The 21,753-nt window shown below is 44.3% G+C and overlaps 1 protein-coding gene across 5 annotated transcripts in view; it reads right to left on the reverse strand.

Moving 5' to 3' along the window:
* The window catches only part of RC3H1 (ring finger and CCCH-type domains 1), a 104,073-nt gene that overhangs the window by 47,706 nt on the left and 34,614 nt on the right, over positions 1 to 21,753 (reverse strand). For all 5 annotated transcript variants that reach the window (XM_014596008.3, XM_059728326.1, XM_006272938.4 and 2 more), the window contains exon 2: positions 11,620 to 11,989. In XM_014596008.3, the coding sequence (XP_014451494.1) occupies positions 11,620 to 11,850 (231 nt within the window). In that variant the 5' untranslated portion in view covers positions 11,851 to 11,989. The remainder of the gene's footprint in view (positions 1 to 11,619; positions 11,990 to 21,753) is intronic.

The following is a 21,753-nucleotide window of genomic DNA, read 5'->3' on the forward strand; positions in this document are numbered from 1 at the left end:
AGCCTATGTGCTTCTTCAGCATATTATTTCTATACTATAACTGCTATATTTTTTTTTCCAAAAAGCAATCATAATTTCCCCATCCACTTTCCATTGGGTATCTCAATAAAAAAAAACTTCGGGTGAAGAAGACTGTACAACTAAGAGTAGTGGTCATGAACATAAATACTACAGAAGTAGTTACCTCCACCTGCCTCTCTCATCACCAGGGATCTTGGTTTTCTCTGTTTAAAAACCGCAAATTCTGATTAAAACCCCCCAAATCCCTCACTTACCACCCACAGGCCCCCCCACCCCTGCTGGTGCCCCTCACTCGCCACTCAGGCCCCTGCGCTCCCAAGTCCTGATGAAGGGGGCCCCCAGCTGCCAGGGCTATGGGGTCAGGGACCCAGGTCCACAGCACCCTGCCACCTGCAGCAGCGCCTGAGCCCCAGCTGCTGCCCATGGGAGGTGGTGGCTGTTGTGGCAGAGTGGAGCACAGAGCCTAGCTTCCCCTCCCCCATGGCCAGCATTGGCTGAGAGCAGAGCTCATGGGCCAGGAGCAGGGAGAGGGTGCAGGCTCAGGCTCCCCACCCTGCTTCCTTCCTCCCAGGCCCTCTGCAGCCCAGAAGCCAAGACCTAGCGTGGCAGGGCAGAGTGGGGCAGGAAGCTCAATGTTGCCGTCGCAATCCAAGTGCCGCCATGGCAAGACACCACATCTCCACTTGGCAGCAGCGGGAATGTCAGTGAGGGGCTGTGCTTCCCGCTGCTGCTGGGTGGGCAGGGAGCACTTTTCCATGGCAGTGTGGGGTTCATGGTGGCAGCATCAAGCTTCCCCACCCAGCCATGCTCTGCCTGCCACACTGGGTCTTGCCCACATGGAGGCCCTTTGGGGAGGGCAGCATGGTGGGGTATCCCAAACCCACAGTGGGCAGCCCACTCCACACAAGTCTGGGGAGCACATGCCCCCCATGCTCCCCTCCAAGAGTGCACACAGCAACAGGGAGCCAGTCCCCAACCATACCCCTGGACAAGCTGCCCACAGCTCCATCCTGCTCTCCACCCAGGCCCTGTGACAGTGCATTCCAGCCCCAGGCCCCACCAAAATACAGGCTGAGCAGCAGCTCCAGCCCTGCTCAACTCCCTCCCTGCGCCTCCCTATGGGGGCCTCAATCCCACCCCCTCCCCAGACTTACCTGCAGAAGCTGCACTCCAGGCTGCCTGACAGCCATGTGCATGTGTGCACTTGGTGCTCCCTGCCTGATGGCCCTTCTCCTGTTCTCCCCAGCCCCTTGCAGACTGAAACTTAGCCAGCCTGCAAGGGGAAACCCACTACTTCCCATGTTTTTCTTCTTAAACTGAGAAAATCCAGGCTTTTCTCCTTAAAATGAGAAAATCCAGGTTTTACTGTATTTTTCCATGGCGAGTGGAAAACCCGGATCCCTGCTCATCGCCTGCAAATCAATCAAACCAACAACCTCAATGTTGCCCATCATTGTAATAGTGTATCAGGCCTCACTTAGAAAGCTCTGCCATGAGTAGCTGCCTTCTGTTTGGGAAATTAAGCAAGCAGAACACGTCTCAGTCTAGCCATGTACATCTCTATTTGTGCTAACACTGGCAGCCTACACAATCCCTGACCTATGTACAATATTGAGTGCAAGTTCCCATTTAACTTCACTTTGTTCAGTCTAGGGACTATGAGACAACTTGACATCCACCCACAGCATTACATTTAGCAGACAGAGATAGCTGGGAATAGGGGTGAAACATGAACAGTGGTTAGCAGTGGACTTCTATCTTGAATTTGGGTAGATTCAGTATACATTCACAGCATTGATCAGGAATGCCACATGCAGCAAAACTGGTCTAGGGAAAGACCAGCTCTGCCTAGACAAACTACCACAAAGTGGCCTTCCTCTTCCACAAAAAGGCAACATAGAAAGAAAAAAAAAAAGTGAAGGAGTTAATCAGACTAATCAAACAGTTCCAAATCTAAGATACTTTAAAGTGTTACCTAGACAGGATTGAGTCTCCCTTCATTTCTCTGCTATCCAGAAGAAATCTTAATGTCACCCTTCCTCAGTATTTGTTTTGCAAGTAGAAGAACCGTGCATCAACCTATTAAGATGGGCATTACAGAGGGAGCTTTGACTTTATCTCAACTTAAGCCTGAATTAAGTACAGCATAGGTGAAGTATTACTGATAGTTTCTCATCCGAATGCCACAAGATAAACATATATGCATCTTTCACACAAGGAAAAGATAGAGGCTGCAGGGGGAAGATGGCAGGGTGCGGGAGGGTGGGAGAGGAGAAGAAAATAGGCAGCAGCTATGACTACAGATCCAACCCCAGCTAAGTACTAGAGCTCAACCCACAGCAGCTGCCTGCTTCCCCCTCCCTTGTACGTAGTTCTAAGATAAGGAGCTTTTCCCCACCATGGACGGGAAGGGGGGGGGGGTGCTCACCTTAGAATCGAATTAATATGGTAGCTACATTGTGTAAATCTCAGTATTTTTTCATTCTAAAGTAAACAAAGAAGCAAACCTGCATTTACAAAAGGATGGTCTTATGGTTTACCAGGCACAGAATATGTGGATTTTACTCCTGGCTGTGCCTGGCACAGAACTGCTACTTCATTTTGCATGTGTTATTTAAACTTCATGTTGTCCTAATATAAAGTTTCATGACAAAGTAGGAAAAGCATTAAATTCATTAGTGTATAATAAATACTATGAGAGCCTCAAAATAGACAGTACTGAAGAATTATTTTATTATTTACCTTAGCAGCAATATCGTTTCCAATCTTTCTCCAACCCTTTCACAATTCACTTTACTAACTAGCTTTGTGTACAGGGTTGATAAAAATCAACAATTTAAAAAATATATTTATTTAATCGCATTTTAAGATGCTTTAAAAAAAAAAACAAAACCACCTATATAAAGATAGTTTTAATTTAAAATATGTTAAAGCTCAAAGAGATCATCATGGCATAGGGATTATAATTCCTAATTATATACTATTTGTGATGAATATATTCATGTAACCTTTTTAGAAACGTATTATAAATATATCACAACAGGTCATGGACTATATTATGGGCCCAATCTTACAGGGTTCCCAGAGGCTCCTCTATAGATTAGTAAAGATTAAAGAAAAGCACTCTACCCAATGGGACTTAGTGCTCAGTCTAGAAGATCCCATGAAGCATCTCTGTGATGCTTAGTTTCAATTTTCAAACTGTGGATTTGTCTCTCCAGAGATAACATCCTTGTTAACAGCAGTATATGGAGATGAGAGATAACAGACCTGATTACCTACTCATCAGTCCTACTGTCTCTGTGCAAGTTTGTGTACACAGAGTCAAGCCCTTGCCTCTCTCTAAAAGTGCAAAGTTTCAAGAAGTTAAATGAATAAATGATTAAATCATGATTTAAATCGATATGAAGGGTGGCTGTGCCTTAAGGAAACCATCCTTCAGGCACAAAGTGAGACGATCCCGATGCGAGGAAGAAGAGGGAAAGGGGCCAGGAGGCTTCCTTGGCTGACCAGAGAAATCCAGGGCAGCCTAAGGGCCAAAAGGGGAGCACATAAAAAGTGGAAACAGGGAGAGATCACTAAAGATGAATATACCTCCTCTGCTCGTGCTTGTAGGGAGGCAGTTAGACGGGCCAAAGTTACCATGGAGCTGAGGATGGCATCCCAAGTAAAGGACAACAAGAAATTGTTTTTTAGATATATAGGGAGTAAAAGGAAGGCCCAGGGAGGAATAGGACCCCTGCTAAACGGGCAGAAACAATTGGTGACGGACAGAGGGGACAAGGCTGAACTCCTCAATGAGTTCTTTGCCTCAGTGTTCCTAAGTGAGGGGCATGACAAGGCTCTCACTGGGGTTGTAGAGAGGCAGCAGCAAGGCACCAGACTACCATGCGTAGACCCTGAGATGGTGCAGAGTCACTTGGAAGAACTGGATGCCTTTAAGTCGGCAGGCCTGGATGAGCTCCATCCGAGGGTACTGAAGGCACTGGCCGACGTCACTGCACAGCCACTGGCGGGAATATTTGAACGCTCGTGGCGCACGGGCCAAGTCCCGGACGACTGGAAAAGGGCCAACGTGGTCCCCATTTTCAAGAAGGGGAGGAAGGAGGACCTGGGCAACTATAGGCCAGTCAGCCTCACCTCCATCCTTGGCAAAATCTTTGAAAAAATTATCAAGGCTCACATTTGTGAGAGCCCGGCAGGACAAATTATGCTGAGGGGAAACCAGCACGGGTTCGTAGCAGGCAGATCATGCCTGACTAATCTAGTCTCTTTTTATGACCAGGTTACGAAACGCCTGGACACAGGAGGAGGGGTGGATGTCGTATACTTAGACTTCAGGAAGGCCTTCGATACGGTATCCCACCCCATACTGGTGAACAAGTTAAGAGGCTGTGCCGTGGATGACTACACAGCCCAGTGGGTGGCGAATTGGCTGGAGGGTCGCACCCAGAGAGTCGTAGTGGATGGGTGGGTATTGACCTGGAAGGGTGCGGGCAGTGGGGTCCTGCAGGGCTTGGTCCTTGGACCGATACTCTTTAATGTCTTCATCAGCGACTTGGATGAGGGAGTGAAATGTACTCTGTCCAAGTTTGCACATGACACAAAACTGTGGGGAGAAGTGGACACGCCGGAGGGCAGGGAACAGCTGCAAGCAGACCTGGACAGGTTGGACAAGTGGGCAGAAAACAACAGAATGCAGTTCAACAAGGAGAAATGCAAAGTGCTGCACCTAGGGAGGAAAAATGTCCAGCACACCTACAGCCTAGGGAATGACCTGCTGGGTGGCACGGAAGTGGAAAGGGATCTTGGAGTCCTAGTGGACTCCAAGATGAACATGAGTCGGCAGTGTGACGAAGCCATCAGAAAAGCCAATGGCACTTTATCGTGCATCAGCAGATGCATGACGAATAGGTCCAAGGAGGTGATACTTCCCCTCTATAGGGCGCTGGTCAAACCACAGTTGGAGTACTGCGTGCAATTCTGGGCGCTGCACTTCAAGAGGGATGCGGATAACCTGGAGAGGGTGCAGAGAAGGGCCACTCATATGGTTAAGGGCCTGCAGACCAAGCCCTACGAGGAGAGACTAGAGAACCTGGACCTTTTCAGCCTCCGCAAGAGAAGGTTGACCGGCGATCTTGTGTCTGCCTATAAGTTCATCACGGGGGCACAGAAGGGAATTGGTGAGTTTTTATTCACCAAGGCACCCCCAGGGGTTACAAGAAATAATGGCCACAAGGTAGCAGAGAACAGATTTAGATTGGACATTAGGAAAAACTTCTTCACAGTTAGAGTGGCCAAGGTCTGGAACGGGCTCAGGGGAGGTGGTGCTCTCCCCTACCCTGGGGGTCTTCAAGAGGAGGTTAGATAACCATCTAGCTGGGGTCATCTAGACCCAGCACTCTTTCCTGCCTATGCAGGGGGTCGGACTCGATGATCTATTGAGGTCCCTTCCGACCCTAACATCTATGAATCTATGATTTAAATCAAATACACCCTGTTCGTGTAATATACTCAACTGCTCCAAAGACAGGGCTAGCACAAGAAAAAGGGAAAAAAAGGATATTTTGGTGCTTTAAATATGCTCTTGATTTGTACACATCTTCCTCTACAATAATTAGTATTGAGACCAACACTGGAATTTTGCCTATTCCAGGGGAGATACTGGTCTATGTCAAAACGCATGGGGTGCAATCCAGGAAAGAACCTTAAAGCTTCATGTCAGGCAGAGATTCTGAATTGATCATTTAATGTTTTTTGATCAGTTTGACTCACTACAATAACCATCACGAAAACACGTTTTAACTGAATAAAATAAAGATTAATTAAGTGCAGACAGAGCTACGCCAGTTTTGTAAGTTGTATTTCTCCCTAAACTTTTCCTGCAAGCAAATGCATATATTGTTTCATAGAAAAAAAACCCCTATGCAATGCTTTAAATTTCAGAAACATTTATGCAAGGGGTTGTTTCTTAGGACTAAACTCCTCCTTAAAAAGGCATTCAGTTTTATGATTTAATTTCATACCACAATGCATGCAATGTGGTAGTTTAAATTCTCCCACAGAACATCGTCCTCTCTACATAAGGTTTTAATTAAAAAAAAACAAAACAAGAAACAACCTAATTCCATGCTATTTTACCTTTGTATCCTGTTAATAAAAAATACTAGTGAGACCTGAATGGCAAAAATCTTGAGATTACAAGTTAAAAAATTAAATGCTGTGTGATATTTTCTGAAATAGACAGTATAAAAGGACTTGTAGCAGATTTAAAAAATCAAAATAACTGTTACATTTCATTTCTGTAAAGGGAAAGAAAAGGGTACTTTGGAAGACATAACAACAACAATACAGGGTAGTTTGTTATCCATTAAGCATAGCACACTTGTTTTTTCATCATATTCATGATTCCTGTGTAAGGCACAAAACTATATTTAGTCCAGCTGCAACTGGGCAGGGTAGAATACTAAAGTTGCAACCTGGATTCCTGTTTACTTTGGTTAGTTCATGTCACCAGTTCGGAATGTGCATGCTGTAGTTTCATATGTCAAAGAAAAAAATCGGGGGCAGAGAGACTGGACATCAAATCAGTGACTATGCACCTTCAAAAACCATCTCTTAAGGCTGTTTTTAAGATGGCTGTTCACAGTAGGTGTGTCTACACATTGCAGTATGGGCAGTTGCTGTGCTGTGCGTGTGGTGTACTCTTAGATTTCACCACCATGTGGCCATAGTGGCACACTATACTGAGGGAGTGTGTCGCTACGGCGATGTAGCTTGTGATCAGGTGTAGATCCACGTGACTGCTATGTTGCTGTAGTGTACCATGCAGCGCATTGCTATGTTGCCATAGGGTGACATGTAGACGTGCCCAACAAACATGAAAAAGGGATACTTAAGTAACCAAGGTTTAGTTAAGGGACTTCTAAAATAAATTTTATATCCTCCATTTTAGCAAAATAGTAGGAAAAACTATCAAAACATTTTCTTTTACTGCCAGTAAGCAAGCAATATTCCTAGAAACACTTACAATCCTACCTTATTTCACCTATTATGTGAGAGAGCAAACAAACCAATGGCATTTAGTTAAGAAAAATCTAATCATCACTGCTATTCCTACATAGTTGTGTGTCTTAAAACACTGTTTTCTCCAAAAAAAGGTGGGAGGAGGGAAGAGGGGAGAGGAAGGAGGGATGAAGCAGCAAGAAGATGAGACATTTATAAATCTGTACTACTTTTGGAAAATCCTGAACTCAAAAACAAGTGACTTTTCTGCAGATAAAAGTTTCAAATGTACCTCACATTATTTCCTACTCTGATGAAACTTCAGTTTTCTGGACTATAAACTACTTTTTTTTTTTAAGGAATTAGAGCTAAGGGGTTATAAGGGCTGAAACTCCAACAATTTATACAGGCCAAAGTACTCCTAGTCATATCAGGGAATAGAAGTCAAGGTGAGGTCAACATTTAATTGTGATGTTTGGTGACGACAGTCCAGAGCAGTAGTGCTCACTGTTTTGGTCCTATGGGATGAATGAGTGGTGTGGACTCAGGCTCATCTCAGTCTGGCCCTGCACTGTCCCTATGCACCCTGTTTATCTCACCGGGCCATGCTATTCAGCCAATGGGGCTCCGTATGGGTCTGGAAATTTGGTAGCAGGAAAGTAGTAATTAATGCTGCTGCCCTCTTCTCCTCCAAGTTTTTGGACTCAGAGGGAGGCCTGTGGGCTAGACTACATGGCTCTGCAGATGGGATCTGGCCTGCAAACCAAGTGCCCCTTGTCCAGAGTAACATGCACTTCATAAAGCAACTTGCCCACAAAATGAGTTGTGAACATGCACCAAAGGCAGTACACCTTAGCAGGTGAAAGCACAAAGTTCTTATGGCCTCTCTCAAACAACCTTTTTTCTAAACAATGAAATGTAATTCTCCATAGCAGATTTCAAGGCCATGTTGAGAAAGATTAATAGAAGATAGTGGAAAGTGACAGCCTACACAGTAACTCAACGAAGTGCGTTTCCACCTTATTCAAAAAGAATTTGTAATAGGGATTTAAACTTAAAAATCAATAAATCGCCAAGCTAAAAGGTGCTGTATTTTTTTTCTTAGAAGAAAAAAGAAATTAAATCCTTTACTGCCTGATCAACTCACCTAAAAATCTCCTAGTACTCTTGGCAGTTCCCAAAGAATCTAATACATTCACTGCCAATCTGGAACTAGCCTCATCAAGATTTGCTTGCTAAGCCAGTGGAAAAAATGAAAGATGAAGTAACTTAACAGTAGCGTTCATTATCCTTTCATGCCCTTTGACCCATAGTCTTGATCTACATAACTGTACTGTGTTAAAAAAAGGAAAAAATGGTACTATGTAACATACACATATTTACATACACACACATATACATATAAGATTGCATATTTTACTATATAGATTTTTACATAGTACAGTTTTTCTTATTTTTAACTTAGTACAGTTATGTACATCAAGATTATGGGTCAAAGGGCATGATATATATAGGCGTGCACACACACACCATTGTTGTAGGTAAATTATTTTCAGTAATTGCCAACATTGGGGAAATGTATGTACTGGGGGTAGAGGAGAGAAATCAAAACTTTCTGTTTACATACAAATGTTCATTCTAGGATCTCCAGATGCTATGAAAACATTAACAAGATATGAAGCTCTTCCTGAACTGGCGCGCACACTGTAGACTGGGAGAGAGGCTCAAAACAACTTGCCGAGTATACCAAAGCAAGTCACTGACGGAGCCAAGACTGAACCCAATTTTTAATTTTCTGATATAATGATCAGGTGGTGGTTAAAAGAAGAAAAAAAAAAACGCACAAGCCAGTCACACCAGCTCAGAAAAAGAAACGAGAGAACAAATGTGGGAAAACATCTCATGCATATGCCTGAGCATGCAGTAAGAATCAACCTGTTCCTTCCAGCCTCCTCCTCACCTGTTCCTCCTATCCAAAAGCAAAGCAGGGCATCAATACAGTATCATGTAACAACTATGATGCCTCCTCTTTGCTCCTGAAGCATGCTTTCCCCTACTGAATTTCCTGCTGTGACATTTCAACTAGATCAGGTGCGGGTAATTATTTAGGGTGGAGGGCCACTTACCCAGTTTTGGCAAGTTGTCAAGGGCCACGTGAGTAGCCCCACCCCTTGACAGGTGCCCCACCCCCTGGTCACTACCTTGGGACCAATGTCCCAGGGCCAGCACTGGTGGGGCCCAGAGCAGGGCGCAGGCTGGCAGGGATCTGTGGAACCGGGCTGCACCAGCAGGGAGAGGAGGGAGCTGGCCCAGCTCCATAGAGTCCCTGCTGGCCAGGACCCTGTATTCCTGCCACCTTGCTCTGGACCCCACCGGCGCTAGCCCCAGGACACCAGTGCAGGCCCTGTGCTCCCGTGCCTGCTCACTCCCAGTGCCGCGTTCCCCTCCCCCCCCCCAGTTACATGGTACAGGCAGAGGGCAGCGCACAGCCCCAACATCCTGGCAGGGAAGGAGCTGAGGCAAAGCGCGGGGAAAAGCAGCCTCTCCCCCGCCCCGTGGCTGGCGTTCCCTGCTGCTGTCAGTTGTAGCCCGCGTGGGACTGTCCTGAGCAGGCACTGGCAGCCCCAAGCGGGCTGCAAGCAGCTGCAGCAGGGAGCGCAGGTCAAGGCGTGGGGGAGGGTCCGCTTTTCCACCCCTGCGCTCAGCACCAGCTTGTAACCCGCACCCGCTGCCAGCCTAGGCCTTGCACTGGCTTCGAGCTCACCTGTCGAGGCTGTGCTGCAGCAGCAGCAGCTGCAGACCCCTCACTTGCCATGCTGGACAGCGTTTGTTGCTGCTGCTGCCCACCCGGAGCTCGTGCCGCTGTAGGCTGCAGTCAGGCTGCCACCACTGCCCTGGTGCGCCCAGCGCATGAGCTCTGGTTGGGCAGCAGCAGAAAACTCTGCCCACCACAGCAGGCAGGAGGGGCTGCAGCTGCTCCCATCACAGCGCAGCCCCAATGGGCAAGCCCGGAGCCGGGGCAGGGCCCAGGCTGGCAGCAGGGGCGGGTTACAAGCTGGTGCTGAGTGCAGGGGAAAAGCGCCCCCTCCTCCCCCCCGGCCCCATGGCCCACGCTCCCTGCTACAGCCTCTTGTAGCCTGCCTAGGGCTGCCTGTGCCTTCTCAGGACAGCCCTGCGCAGGCTGCGAGCAGCTGCAGCAGGAAACACCGGCTACGGGGCGGGGGAGGGGCTGATTTTCCCCGCGCTCCGCACCAGCTCCTTCCCTGCTGGCAAGCAAGGGGTCAGGGCTGTGCACTGCCACCCACCTGTACCGCAAGGCTGGGGGGGCACTAGGAGTGAGAGGATGCAGGAGCACAGGGCCCATACCAGTGTCCTGGGACCAGTGCCAGGGGGCCCAGAGCAGGGCAGCAGGAGTACAGGGTCCCAGCTGGCAGGGGCTCTATGGAGCTGAGCCAGCTCCTTCTTCCTGCTGGTGCAGCCCAACCTGGCTCCACAGACCCCCTGCCAGCCTGCGCCCCACTCTGGGCCCCACCAGTGCTGGCCCTGGGACATATGTCCCAAGACACTGGAACATTGGTCCCAAGATGGTGACCAGGGGGTAGGTGACCTGTCAAGGGGCGGGGCTACCCATGCGGCTCTCGACAGCTTGCCAAAACTGGGTAAGTGGACCTCTGCCCTAAATAACTGCCCGCCCCTGATCTAGTTGAAACTTGGCAGCAGGAAATTCAGTAGGGGAAAGCACGCTTCAGGAGCAAAAAGGAGGCATCATAGTTGTTATATGATATTGTACTGATGACCTGCTTTGTTTTTGGATAGAAGGAACAGGTGAGAAGGAGGCTGGAAGGAACTCCTTCCCTGCCCAGGATCCTCCTCCACCCTCCCCCACTTTATCTGTGGTTCCGGAGCATGGCAGCCATGTGGTCCCAGGCCAGAAGCCCCTGCTAGGGCTTCTGGCTGGGGGGGCAGGGTCAGGCAGGCCCTGCTGTTGCAGGAGCCCACTGAGAATTCCCCTGAGTCCTACTGCCCCTGGTTCCTGTCATTTTTGACAGGAACCAAGGACAAATGCATTTTAAATTTAAATTTTTTTTAGGGGCCCCATGGGCTACAGTGAATAGCCTTGTAAGCCAGATCCAGCCTGTGGGCTGTATTTTGCCCCTGAACTAGATGGAGCACCAGGTAGATATGGAAGACTAAAAATGGCAAAAGTATGTTCACTAGTAAACAATTCCTTCAATGTGCCTCAATGTAGTAGCCCTATAAAATAGTCCCCTTCCCCTATGCTGGTTCATGCCTACAACAAAACAAGCTTTTTTTCCCCCCACAGGATTCCAAATTCCACAATCTTTTATGGCTACAAAATACTGTAGATTGTCTGAATCACAGAAAGATAACACAGGCAAAATGACTCAGGGAATTTGGTTAAAAATCATTTTCCTAGGCAACTCTTTCATCATGCGGAGAGCCAGGACCCTGGAACTGACCATATCATATGGATGGACATTGGCTCTACATCCATCTACCTGTTTGTAGTCCAACATTTTTCATTCATTAATTGCCTATTTAAAAGCTGAAAGAACAGAGAAATATGATTACCTGAGCACCCACTAGCTGTAGCAATGCTGAGTTCACAGGAAGGAGCTCAATATCTGTATTGATAGTGGTCTGGTCAAAGGGGCATGCCTTACGGTGGAGCTTGTTGAGGCACATCTTGCAGACAGTGTGACCACAGCCCAAACTGATGGGTTTCCGGATTGTTTCGTCGAAAGTCTGTGTGCAAATTGGGCAGGAGAGAAAATCCGTCCATTGTGGAGCTTGTACAGGCATTGCTTCAGGAATTAATTCACTAGACAAAATCTAAAAAGAGCAGATTCCACTGGAATCAAAATCTTGGAAAAAATGTTTTTGCTTGCTTTTAAATATCTTCTGTAAGTACAGACAGTCAGCACATAGTGTGAAACATAACCTGAAAGAAAAAAGAAAAAAATTTCTCTCACTCAATTGGATACAACATTTTAAAATCCTTTACGCTAATTAATCCCTGAAAAGGTCTACTGGAAGTGGGAGTGTAGTCCTATGATTAGAACAGGAGACTGAATCAACTATGTTATACTCCCAGCTTTGACTAGATTTGGCCAGGTCAATTAACCTCTGCATTGCAAACAAAACAGGGATAATTATTTACCTTTCAGAAATGTTGCAAAGAAGGATTAATTATGTTTACCAAGAAATAGAAGGTAATGAAAATGAAATTGAGGAAATCACTATGATCAAAACATGAATTGAATATACCAGTGCAAACAGGTGAAGATTCTTAACTAAATCCATTTTTTTAAAAAAGGACACAGCTTAATTAAACTTTCAGCTTTCAACTTTGTTTAGACCAGGCTTGATTCACAGTCCAACCAAGTCAACAGAAAGGCTGCTGCTGGGTGGAACAGGTTTGGATTAGGCAAAGTGTAGACACGCACACACGTGTTGTGCAACACAGCCATCTATCTGAAACAAGACCAGTCACAAATGAATTCAAACAAATAATCTAAGGAACAAGAACACTGTCCGTCCTACTAGTGATCCAGAAGTTATCACATGTACACACAGATAGAACTCTCAAAAAAATTCTCCTACAAAGGCGAACTGCAAAGCAAAACTTGGTTATGTCACAAATTTCTTGTAGTAATAAGCACAGAAAGTTAAAAAAATAAAAATAAAAATAAAAAATCTTCTCCCTTCCTTCCATGAAGTTACTTTTATGCTTCCTGGTAAATGAAGATATCCCAGAATGTGTAATTCAGTGACATTACAAATACTCTGGACTGACTGCAAATGAGGTTTCTGGTAGACATGATATCACTTCTGAGACGCCCTCAGTGAACGAGGAAGTAACAAGACAACAAGAATTTAAAAAGGCAAGTCAAAATTTTTACCTATGGTCTATGCTCACACCTTATTCACCACTCATGACCTGGTGACGGTGACAGGACAAAAATTAACATTTTTAATCATTTTTATTTACCTTTCAAATTCATGCTTATATGGACTAGACACTAGCCATATCACTCCCTTGCATACCACTGGCTACGCAATCTAATGTGCCTCAATTATGCTAGCCCAAAGGGCTTCTAGCATTGGATGGACCTTTGACTTCAAACTTTATTGTTGGAATTAGAGATATTTCAGCACCTACTCTGATTAAAGGATTGAGGATTAGAAAAGGAGAAGGTTGCTGGCCAGGTTGCTCATTTAAACACATACAGAATATATCACTGCAAGCATTTAAGAAAAGGTGCCTTGGGTTTGAAGAGCCTTAGCAAATAAGGGCACCTCAGCTTGCATCTGCAATGAATGCAATAACCCAGTGAATTGGAGGGAGGGAGAGGGAGTCTTTCAGAAGCTACTCTAGACTACAAAAAAAGTGGCAGTAATTTGTTCCCAGGAAATCATCACCCAACCACCTTTAAAAATGTATAATATACATATAAATAAAGATGTAATATAATCCCTACTGCACTGACAGATTTCAGGGAACATTTTTTTTCCAAGGGAAAATAACCTGGAGGAAGTGATTTGTTTTTAAGTGCAAGGGAGAACAAGATAAAACATCCCCTTCCTATGAAAACACTAACAAAATCCAAAACATAAACACTACATCATGCATGCTATGAGAAATATGATAATAGACTAAACATGAACAAACTAAAAATGGAATGATTAAAATAAGCTCTTTTTATCAGGGGAAAGCACTGCAGATCAGACACTATAATACTTTCAGACTGGAATCTGTCTTCTACCAAAGCTGGCAAGTGTCAGTGGAGGATGTATTTATTCAGTATGAGTTCTAATAAAGGGTTCTAATAAAAATTAAAAAGCTCTAGTCAAATCACAGAGATTAATTAATGCTGGCAAGCTACATAAGATTTTCTATTCCCTCCGTCTTGCACTTCATAATTATTTCTTGAAATTCTAAAATCCATTTCCTTGCTACACTTGTTTTCCCCACAGTCAGAAAGAAGCACATTTATTTGCCTTTATGGGTTCAAACAAAATTACTATACAAGCACAGGAACAGCCATTTGTTAGGAGCTGAACATTTTCACATAAAATGCACTGTTTTAGATGGGAGCCGGACATTAGCTTAATTTGTGGCAGAGGTTGGGGGGGAAAAGGCACCAGCCCCAGGCACCAACTTAGTGGGAGTACCAGAATGGTGCCTTGCCACCCCTTCACCCCCAGAAGCAACCCACCACTGCTGTTGCAGCAGCAAGGTGCACACACACTGTGCTGCTGCTGTAGCAACAACCACTACCAGAGTAGGCAGACCATGCCACAGCAGCAGCAACAAGAGACTGAGTCCCTGGAGCAGGTAAGACCAAGCCCCCACCCCAGTATTACCAACACAAAGCTCCTAAACCTAAAAATATTATTAAGTCTATACACTATTTCCCCCAAAGTACTATTAGAGGCTTGAACTTATAAGAATCAGCTGTTCCGTATTCTCTTCTACCAAAAAGGCATGTTTAAAATAGCCAAAATTAGTTCATTTCCCACAGTATTATCTATAATCTAAGAATGGCACAAGCAACTTAGTTTTAGATCTCACACATTTTAAGTAACAGACCATTTTGCTCCTTTTTTAAAAAGCCTAGTAAACTTTCTAGGTAATAGCCATCCCAAAACAACTGGAATAAGTAAATACTATTTAGTGATGGTCCTGATGTGGTTCTTACAAGTTTCATTTTTCCAATCTAAAATAAATAATCCGTAGGGTCATCTAGCACTATGTGGCCAACCTGAAGGAGTCTGCAACCAATTGGATTGGCCTGCAACAGCACAAGAAATGAGCAGGACACACCTCTTCCTAGCACAATACCCTTCACCCTGAGCTGAGCCACCAATCTTCAATGCAGCACCCCTTTCCACAGCTCTCCATTACCCCCTGGAATGGCACTGTTTACCCTTGCCCCCCCTCCTACTGCCGCTGGGGACAGGAATTGGCAGCACATGGCAGTGGAGATAGTGGCAACCCACCACATGTCAAAAGTTGCCAACACGGGATGCAAATGAAAACAAGTCAAGGAACACACCTGAGTGGTTCCTAATCAGTGTCATTAGAAAGACAGTGAACTGCTAGATAGGGATAGCCCACCAGAGAAATACTGATTTGTATGTCAAAATACAAAAAGGAGACATACATTAAGACAGATAAATACAACCCTAGAAATAGATACTAACTCTAACTCAGCCTTACTCTTTAAACTGCTACTTCCCTCGATAGCAGAATTGGAATGTTGTAGCCATGATGATCCAGGAAATGTATGAGAGGTAAGGGGTTTTTGCGATATCATTTTTGTACCATCTGTATAGTTGGAAGAGATGTTCAACAAGCTTCTAGACAAAGTAAGAAAGGCAATTCATGTCTAAAAACTTGTCTAATATCTATCCCAACTATCACTGTTGGTTCAAATGACACAGTAAAACACATACTTGCAATTCATGGCTGGTTCCATAGTAAATGATGAGCAAAGAAAGGGTTTTTTTTCCTAGAGGTGCACTGATATATCGGTCCATTTTGGATCAGCACCAATAAAAGGAAGATTGACATTAATTGGCAATTGGCTTTTTTTTGGCCAGTATAGCCAATAATGTCAGCTCTCCATGCCTAACTGCTCCCCTGCCCCCACTGCTGGTCCCTCTGTAAGAAGGTGAGTACTGTAATAAAAAGACTTCATTTTGAATCAAGTGGTACTCCATTTTAACAAGTTATAAAGGGATACCTTGAGTGTAAAAAAGGTTGAGAACCACTGCCTTAGCTCTACATGAAATATCTGGATTGGATGGAGGATCATCTATTACTAGGAAGAAAAAGGTCTGAAAATAGATGGAGATTAATATGAGGTTCTCTAAACAGCTACAAAATATTTCTATATCAATATAAACACTCAATATCCACAACAGTGCTATTGGTATGATTTGGGCCTTTTCAAATCTGATCTTCCTTCTGAACCTACAGACTCAAAAGGGATTGGAAAGGAAGGTACAAGAGAGGACCACTCCAATCTAGTAAAAACACATCTACTAACTCTGAACCTTCATGCATTACTCGCAATATCTGGCATTCTGTCTGGACACAAAATACTAATTAGAGGTTACTGTCACTTGAGAAAAAGTAAGGATATCATTGATGGTTTAGGGATCATTAGAGATGTTTGCATGGCTTTCTCCCGAGAATTGGCCTATATATTCTCCTGCCCTGTTATAGGTATATAGCTAGAGGGCGAGTAGAATGCTAATTTCACAAAAGCCCGAAGTTTTCTCCATACCAGCCCCCAGAAATACATCCTGCCTTTGTCTGCTGATGTAACAGATAGTCAAAGGATGGTCTGTGAACAAACACCTGTACACGACAGCTGTGGGGACCTGGACAACATGGTGCTTAAGACACGCCATACCACCCTGAGTTTCAGAACATTTCATGAAATCTGGGCTTTATATAATATTCCAACAGATATGAACCCAGAGGTCCTGAAAAGCCCAGGCTGGAGTCATCTATATGAAGGATGACAAAAAAGCACTTTTTAAATAGACTGAAACTGGCTTTCATCAAGCAAACATTCTTGAATATTCCAGAAAGTTGTTTTATATTGCATATAATAAACCAACCAGAAGAACTGGAAGAATTAGTTTAGCTGAAGCTTCTGAAGGGGAAGAGTGATATTTAAGCACACGTTTGGTGATTGCTTGTATTTTTTCAAGGAAAAGTTAAAGTAAAATGAATATGCTTAATAATATTTACACCATGTTAAGTTTTATATGTAATTTTTAATATTGTATAAATTTACCCCATAATTTCCATCTACTTCAAAGCCCCCACCAATGCCCAAACCTGCTCTTTCGAGTGTCACATTGCTAAACAAAATAATGCCAACATTTGTTATACCTGTGACCCATCTGAAAGTATGTGCAACCATAATCTGCTTCAGTAGGAAGAATTTTCTCGAACTGTAATTTCATCCAAAATAAACTAAGGACCAGGTTAAGAACGGAGAAAGTGAGCACACTTGTAATGTCCTACAAAATGCTTAATGCCAAAAAGAGGTAAAAAGAGCCAGATGATACCGAAGAAAAGAATGAAGCATAAAGTATAATGATTTCTTCTTGTCTATTTACTTTACATAGGTTAAATATTATTTAGAAATTAGCACAAGCAGGATTTTTCTTTCAAGAATCTTCTGCAGCCTCAGCCACTCAGAAGCTGGACAGCCCTATTCTACCATATACGAGAGCTGACAACAATGAGCGAGAACTAAATATCAAAATGGAACCAATCTTCATGTGCTTCTTACCAGAACAAACAGGAGGTGGCTAACTATTGTTGGGGCAATAGAATTCACAGTGAATGACTTAACAGCTTTCCACCACAAATTTCTTTTTGAACTCGGATGCAATGCCATTTTACTATAGCACCAGAACACACAAAACTGAAGTCAGAACATGCTTTCAGCTTAGCTTTTGTGCAATAGTTGAAAGCAATAAAATTTTACATGCAGAAGTAGTACAAGTGCTATCTACCAATATTTGTAAAAGTTTGCAGATGCGACATGAGAGTTACTTAGGAATGCTAGGCAAGACTCAAGAAACGCAAGAGGAATAGCAGCCTGGAACACAACGCCTGTAGAATGCTTTATTTTCTCCAATCAAAATAGGTAATTTTATACTCTTATTCCTGACTTGCAGAGCAAAAATAGCCTACAAGCCTTGATTTTATCAATGGAACCAGACAGATATTTCTAGATTTTATTTTATATACACACACATGCCTGTATGTAGGTGTGTATGTAGGTGTGCAAGAGAACTCATTCATGCTGCTTGACCATTACTAAATGATTCTGAACAGCTCCCTGAAAATGTTCTGCTCCTTTTTGGGAACTATCATTTTTCACTCAAGGTTCCGTTCCTCAAAATACCCTAGTAAGTGTCATACTGTAATAATCATATTTGTGACCAATCAAGTTTGTCATTTTGCCCGTTTCAGGGAGCAATACAGGGGTAGGCAAAATAAGAGCCCATGGACCAGATCCAGCCTGCCAGGCAATTTCATCCAGCCCACAGGAGACCACTAATTAATTGTACCCTGCCCAGCCCACATGCTTTGCTCCCACCCCCATACGCAGGATGGCCTTGGCCAGCACGCCCAGCTTCCAAGCAGGGCCGTTGCTGCCACTGCTGCAGCCACTGGGGGACCTGCTCAGTTTCCCTGGCCTCCAGCAGCTCTTCCTAATGTTTCTGCTTGGTCCAGGCAGCAAGCAGGGAAGCTGCAGCTGGGCAGGAGCATGGACATTGAGCCCAGCGGGGCATCAGGAACACAGCTTGGGTGGGCAGGGTGTGGGGTCTGTGAGGTGTAAGGAAGGGTTGGGGGGGGGGAACCCACCCTCTCCTCCCCCCCCCCCCCCAATGATGCACAGCCCCTGCTGTTGGTGGCAGCATTAGAAAGCAGCAAACGCTCGGTGAGCTTGCGGCCTGCACACGCACAGCCACCTGGCAGCGTACGGCTCCTGCCATTCTGGGAGTTGCACATGGTGGCAAGGAACAGAGCTAGGCTGGCCCACCTCTATCGCACAGGGCTCCCCGCAAATCACGCGCAGCTCCTGGGACTCGTGTGTCACTAGGAGGGAAGCCCCACGCGATGGAGTCAACTGCCTTCCCCACTCTCTGCTGGAAGTGGCAGGGAGCCCTGCCCCTTGCCTCCCAGAAGAGTCCCAGGACCTGCACACAGAAGCAGGGAGCAGGAAAGGTAGCAAGCTTCATCGCATGGGGCTTCTGAGTGCCAGAAGCTGCACATGAGCCCTGCATGATAGAGGCAGGCTGGCTTGGCTCTGCTCCTTGTGCAGCTCCCGGAACTGGCTGCAGTTGCAGGTCACTAGGCAGCTGTGCCTGTGCGGGCCACAAGCACCAAGGGGACTACACCTGCAGCTGTTGTCATGGGCAGCAGGGGCTGTGCGTCATGGAGGGGGGCATGTGAGGGGGTTCACCTACCCCCACCCTGCCTCACCCCACGAATCCCCTACTACCCCCATATACACACACCCACATCTCCCAACATACCCTACACCCCCCAACTCACAGCCATACCCCCTCACAAACCCCACACACCCAACCATCCACCCCACCCAACCAATATGCCAGAGTAAGACTTTATTTTTGAGCTATTATGCAAATTGCGTGTATATACACTATGCAAACAAACAAAAATCAGGGGCCAAAAATATTTTTTGAAGTAAAATTAAAATACGTTATAATAGACGTTTGACTTTTAGCATATGGATTTGTTTCTTTTCCAGTTCCAAGATGGCAACCCCCTAGAGGACTACTTCCAGGGCAAGGGGCAGGACTTCTGGTCCCAAAATAGCAACCAGGGGATAGCGCACCTGTCAAGGGGCAGGGCTACCGCTGCAGCCCTTGACAGCTCAAAGCTCATTAACTGGCCCCCCAGCCAAAATAATTGCCTACCCCTGTTCTAACACAGGAAGCCTCCCTCCCATCTTCAATTAAACTTCATTACCTTTTAATTGAACTGGATCTCCCTGTGTCCTTGTGTGTTTGTAAAGAATACCTATTAACTTTCATTACAAACACAATTTGGGGGTTTTATTCACATATGCTGCTGCAAAGGGACAAATTATATGCCTTTCATCCCCCACTCTGTGAGAGTGGAGTTCCATTAAAGTTCTGTTCAGAGAGATCACTTTTAAGTGGAATTTGTGATGGGTGACCCAGCACATCCCATGAGCTCCCATGCAGTGCTCCTACTAAGGCTACTCACTTTAATCAGGACCTACAGTTACCTTGAGCTAAAGCTGGCCCATTATCTTTATATGCAAAAATGTCCAACATCTTGTTAATCTCCTTTTCAGGTTAAATAACCACTCTCATGCTCAATTTTGACCTTTTATACAGCATTCTTCCCACTGTTTATAATAATTTTGGTTGCTCTCTCCTGAACCTCATCCTTTTTTGCCAATTCTTGCCTTGCAATAAAGCAACCAAAACTTCTTAAATTGTTCACAGTGAGACAAAGTAAGCTATCAATCAGATTTACATAGTACAAAAGTGTAATGCTGAAGTTCTTATACACCAAATCACTGGCATTTTCACCCATTACCAATTCAACTACTCACATGAATACACCTTTTGGCTACTTTATAATTACATTTTTTTAAAAGAAGTGATAAAATGGTGTTAACTTTAAAGAATTGTTACTGCTTCAACAGTACTACAGGAAAGGGACAAATTATTCAGCCATTTGTAACTTGAACTTCTTTTGGATACAAGTAGTTGGATACATTCCCTGTCCTCCTTATCATTCAGTCTACCTTACAGATCTTCAGTCAGGTGGTTTTATCAGAAGTTTATGTCCTTTACTGCACCTTCCCCTTACATGGTAGAGCTGATGCTATGATGCATTAATTTAATTTAAGGTATTTCCTGTACTCAGGATTATTGAAAAATAAATATAAAATGCTGTTCCAACTAAATTCACTGCTAGTCTCACATTTCCCAATGGACAAATTATGAAACACCAGCATGACAACCAAACCCTTAACCCTGGATTTGTATCCTGGCAAAATAAGCCTATAGAATATACTACCTTTCCAATATGGCATAGGGTGGTCCCTCCTGCGCAAGGTTTAAGCACACTGAGATGACAGTACATGGCTGTTATGGAGCTACAGGTTACTTTCTTTCAAATCACTCTTCACCAAGAGTTAAATTCTTTAAGCAAACAGAACTTCCACTTTGAATTTGTCCTATATAGGAAAAAGAACACTGCAATATTCTCTCACTTCCCCTTAGGCTCATATAGAGGTTTTGTAACACTTAAATTTCACTTAAAATGACATGACTAGTCTTTTGACTAGGTAGAAGAAACTGATCATTTGATAAGAGGCACACAGTACTGTGTTGTCTTAAAAAAGAAAAAGACAAAAACAAAAAACCACACACACGTAGAAACAGCAGCCAACTGCAGCAGTTACAAAAAGGGAAAATTACATTACACAATGTTTCCACACCCAGTTCTGCAGAACAGCCTCTGAAAATGAAAGCTTATTTCTAATCACAAACAATCTTCTGATATAGAAGAGCTCAGAGAAGAGTATGAAAAAGAGAAAAAGAGGGGAGAGAATTTCTTACCTTTGCTTTTGGAGTTTCATGAACATAAAACAGCAATCAGAAATATCTCCAGTGTGTTTTAAGAACAATGAGAGGGAGGAAAAAACTTTCTGGACTAGTTATACATAGCGTTCGTCAACTGACTAAAAGTTCCAAGTGCTTTACTTCCTCATTCTTTTTATACACACACATCGCACAAGCGTTCAAACATGCAGCAGCCCTGTAACAGAAGCCAGCCTTGAAAAAAGGAGCAGACCCAGAGGGTTTTATCCAAAATGTGCTATTCATGCCTTGAAGAACATCATATAGTAAATTACATAAAATAAGATGAATAGAGGTAGAAAATACATTCCTACTAAAATAACGAATTGTTCTGCAGCCGCTTCATGATTAATTTCTATTAAGCTAAAATAGAAAGCATCAAGGAGTACACAAACAAAATTTTGACTGCAACTTAGGAAACTCGTTTAAATATGAGTTAGAACTGAACTTTCTTTTCCTTTAGTTGTGTTGAGAGAGCAGCATAAAAGGTAGGGCTTTCTCCTGTCATGTGAAAGGCAC

Source organism: Alligator mississippiensis, chromosome 5, assembly GCF_030867095.1.
Source record: "Alligator mississippiensis isolate rAllMis1 chromosome 5, rAllMis1, whole genome shotgun sequence".
In the NCBI taxonomy this organism is placed as follows: Eukaryota; Metazoa; Chordata; order Crocodylia; family Alligatoridae; genus Alligator; species Alligator mississippiensis.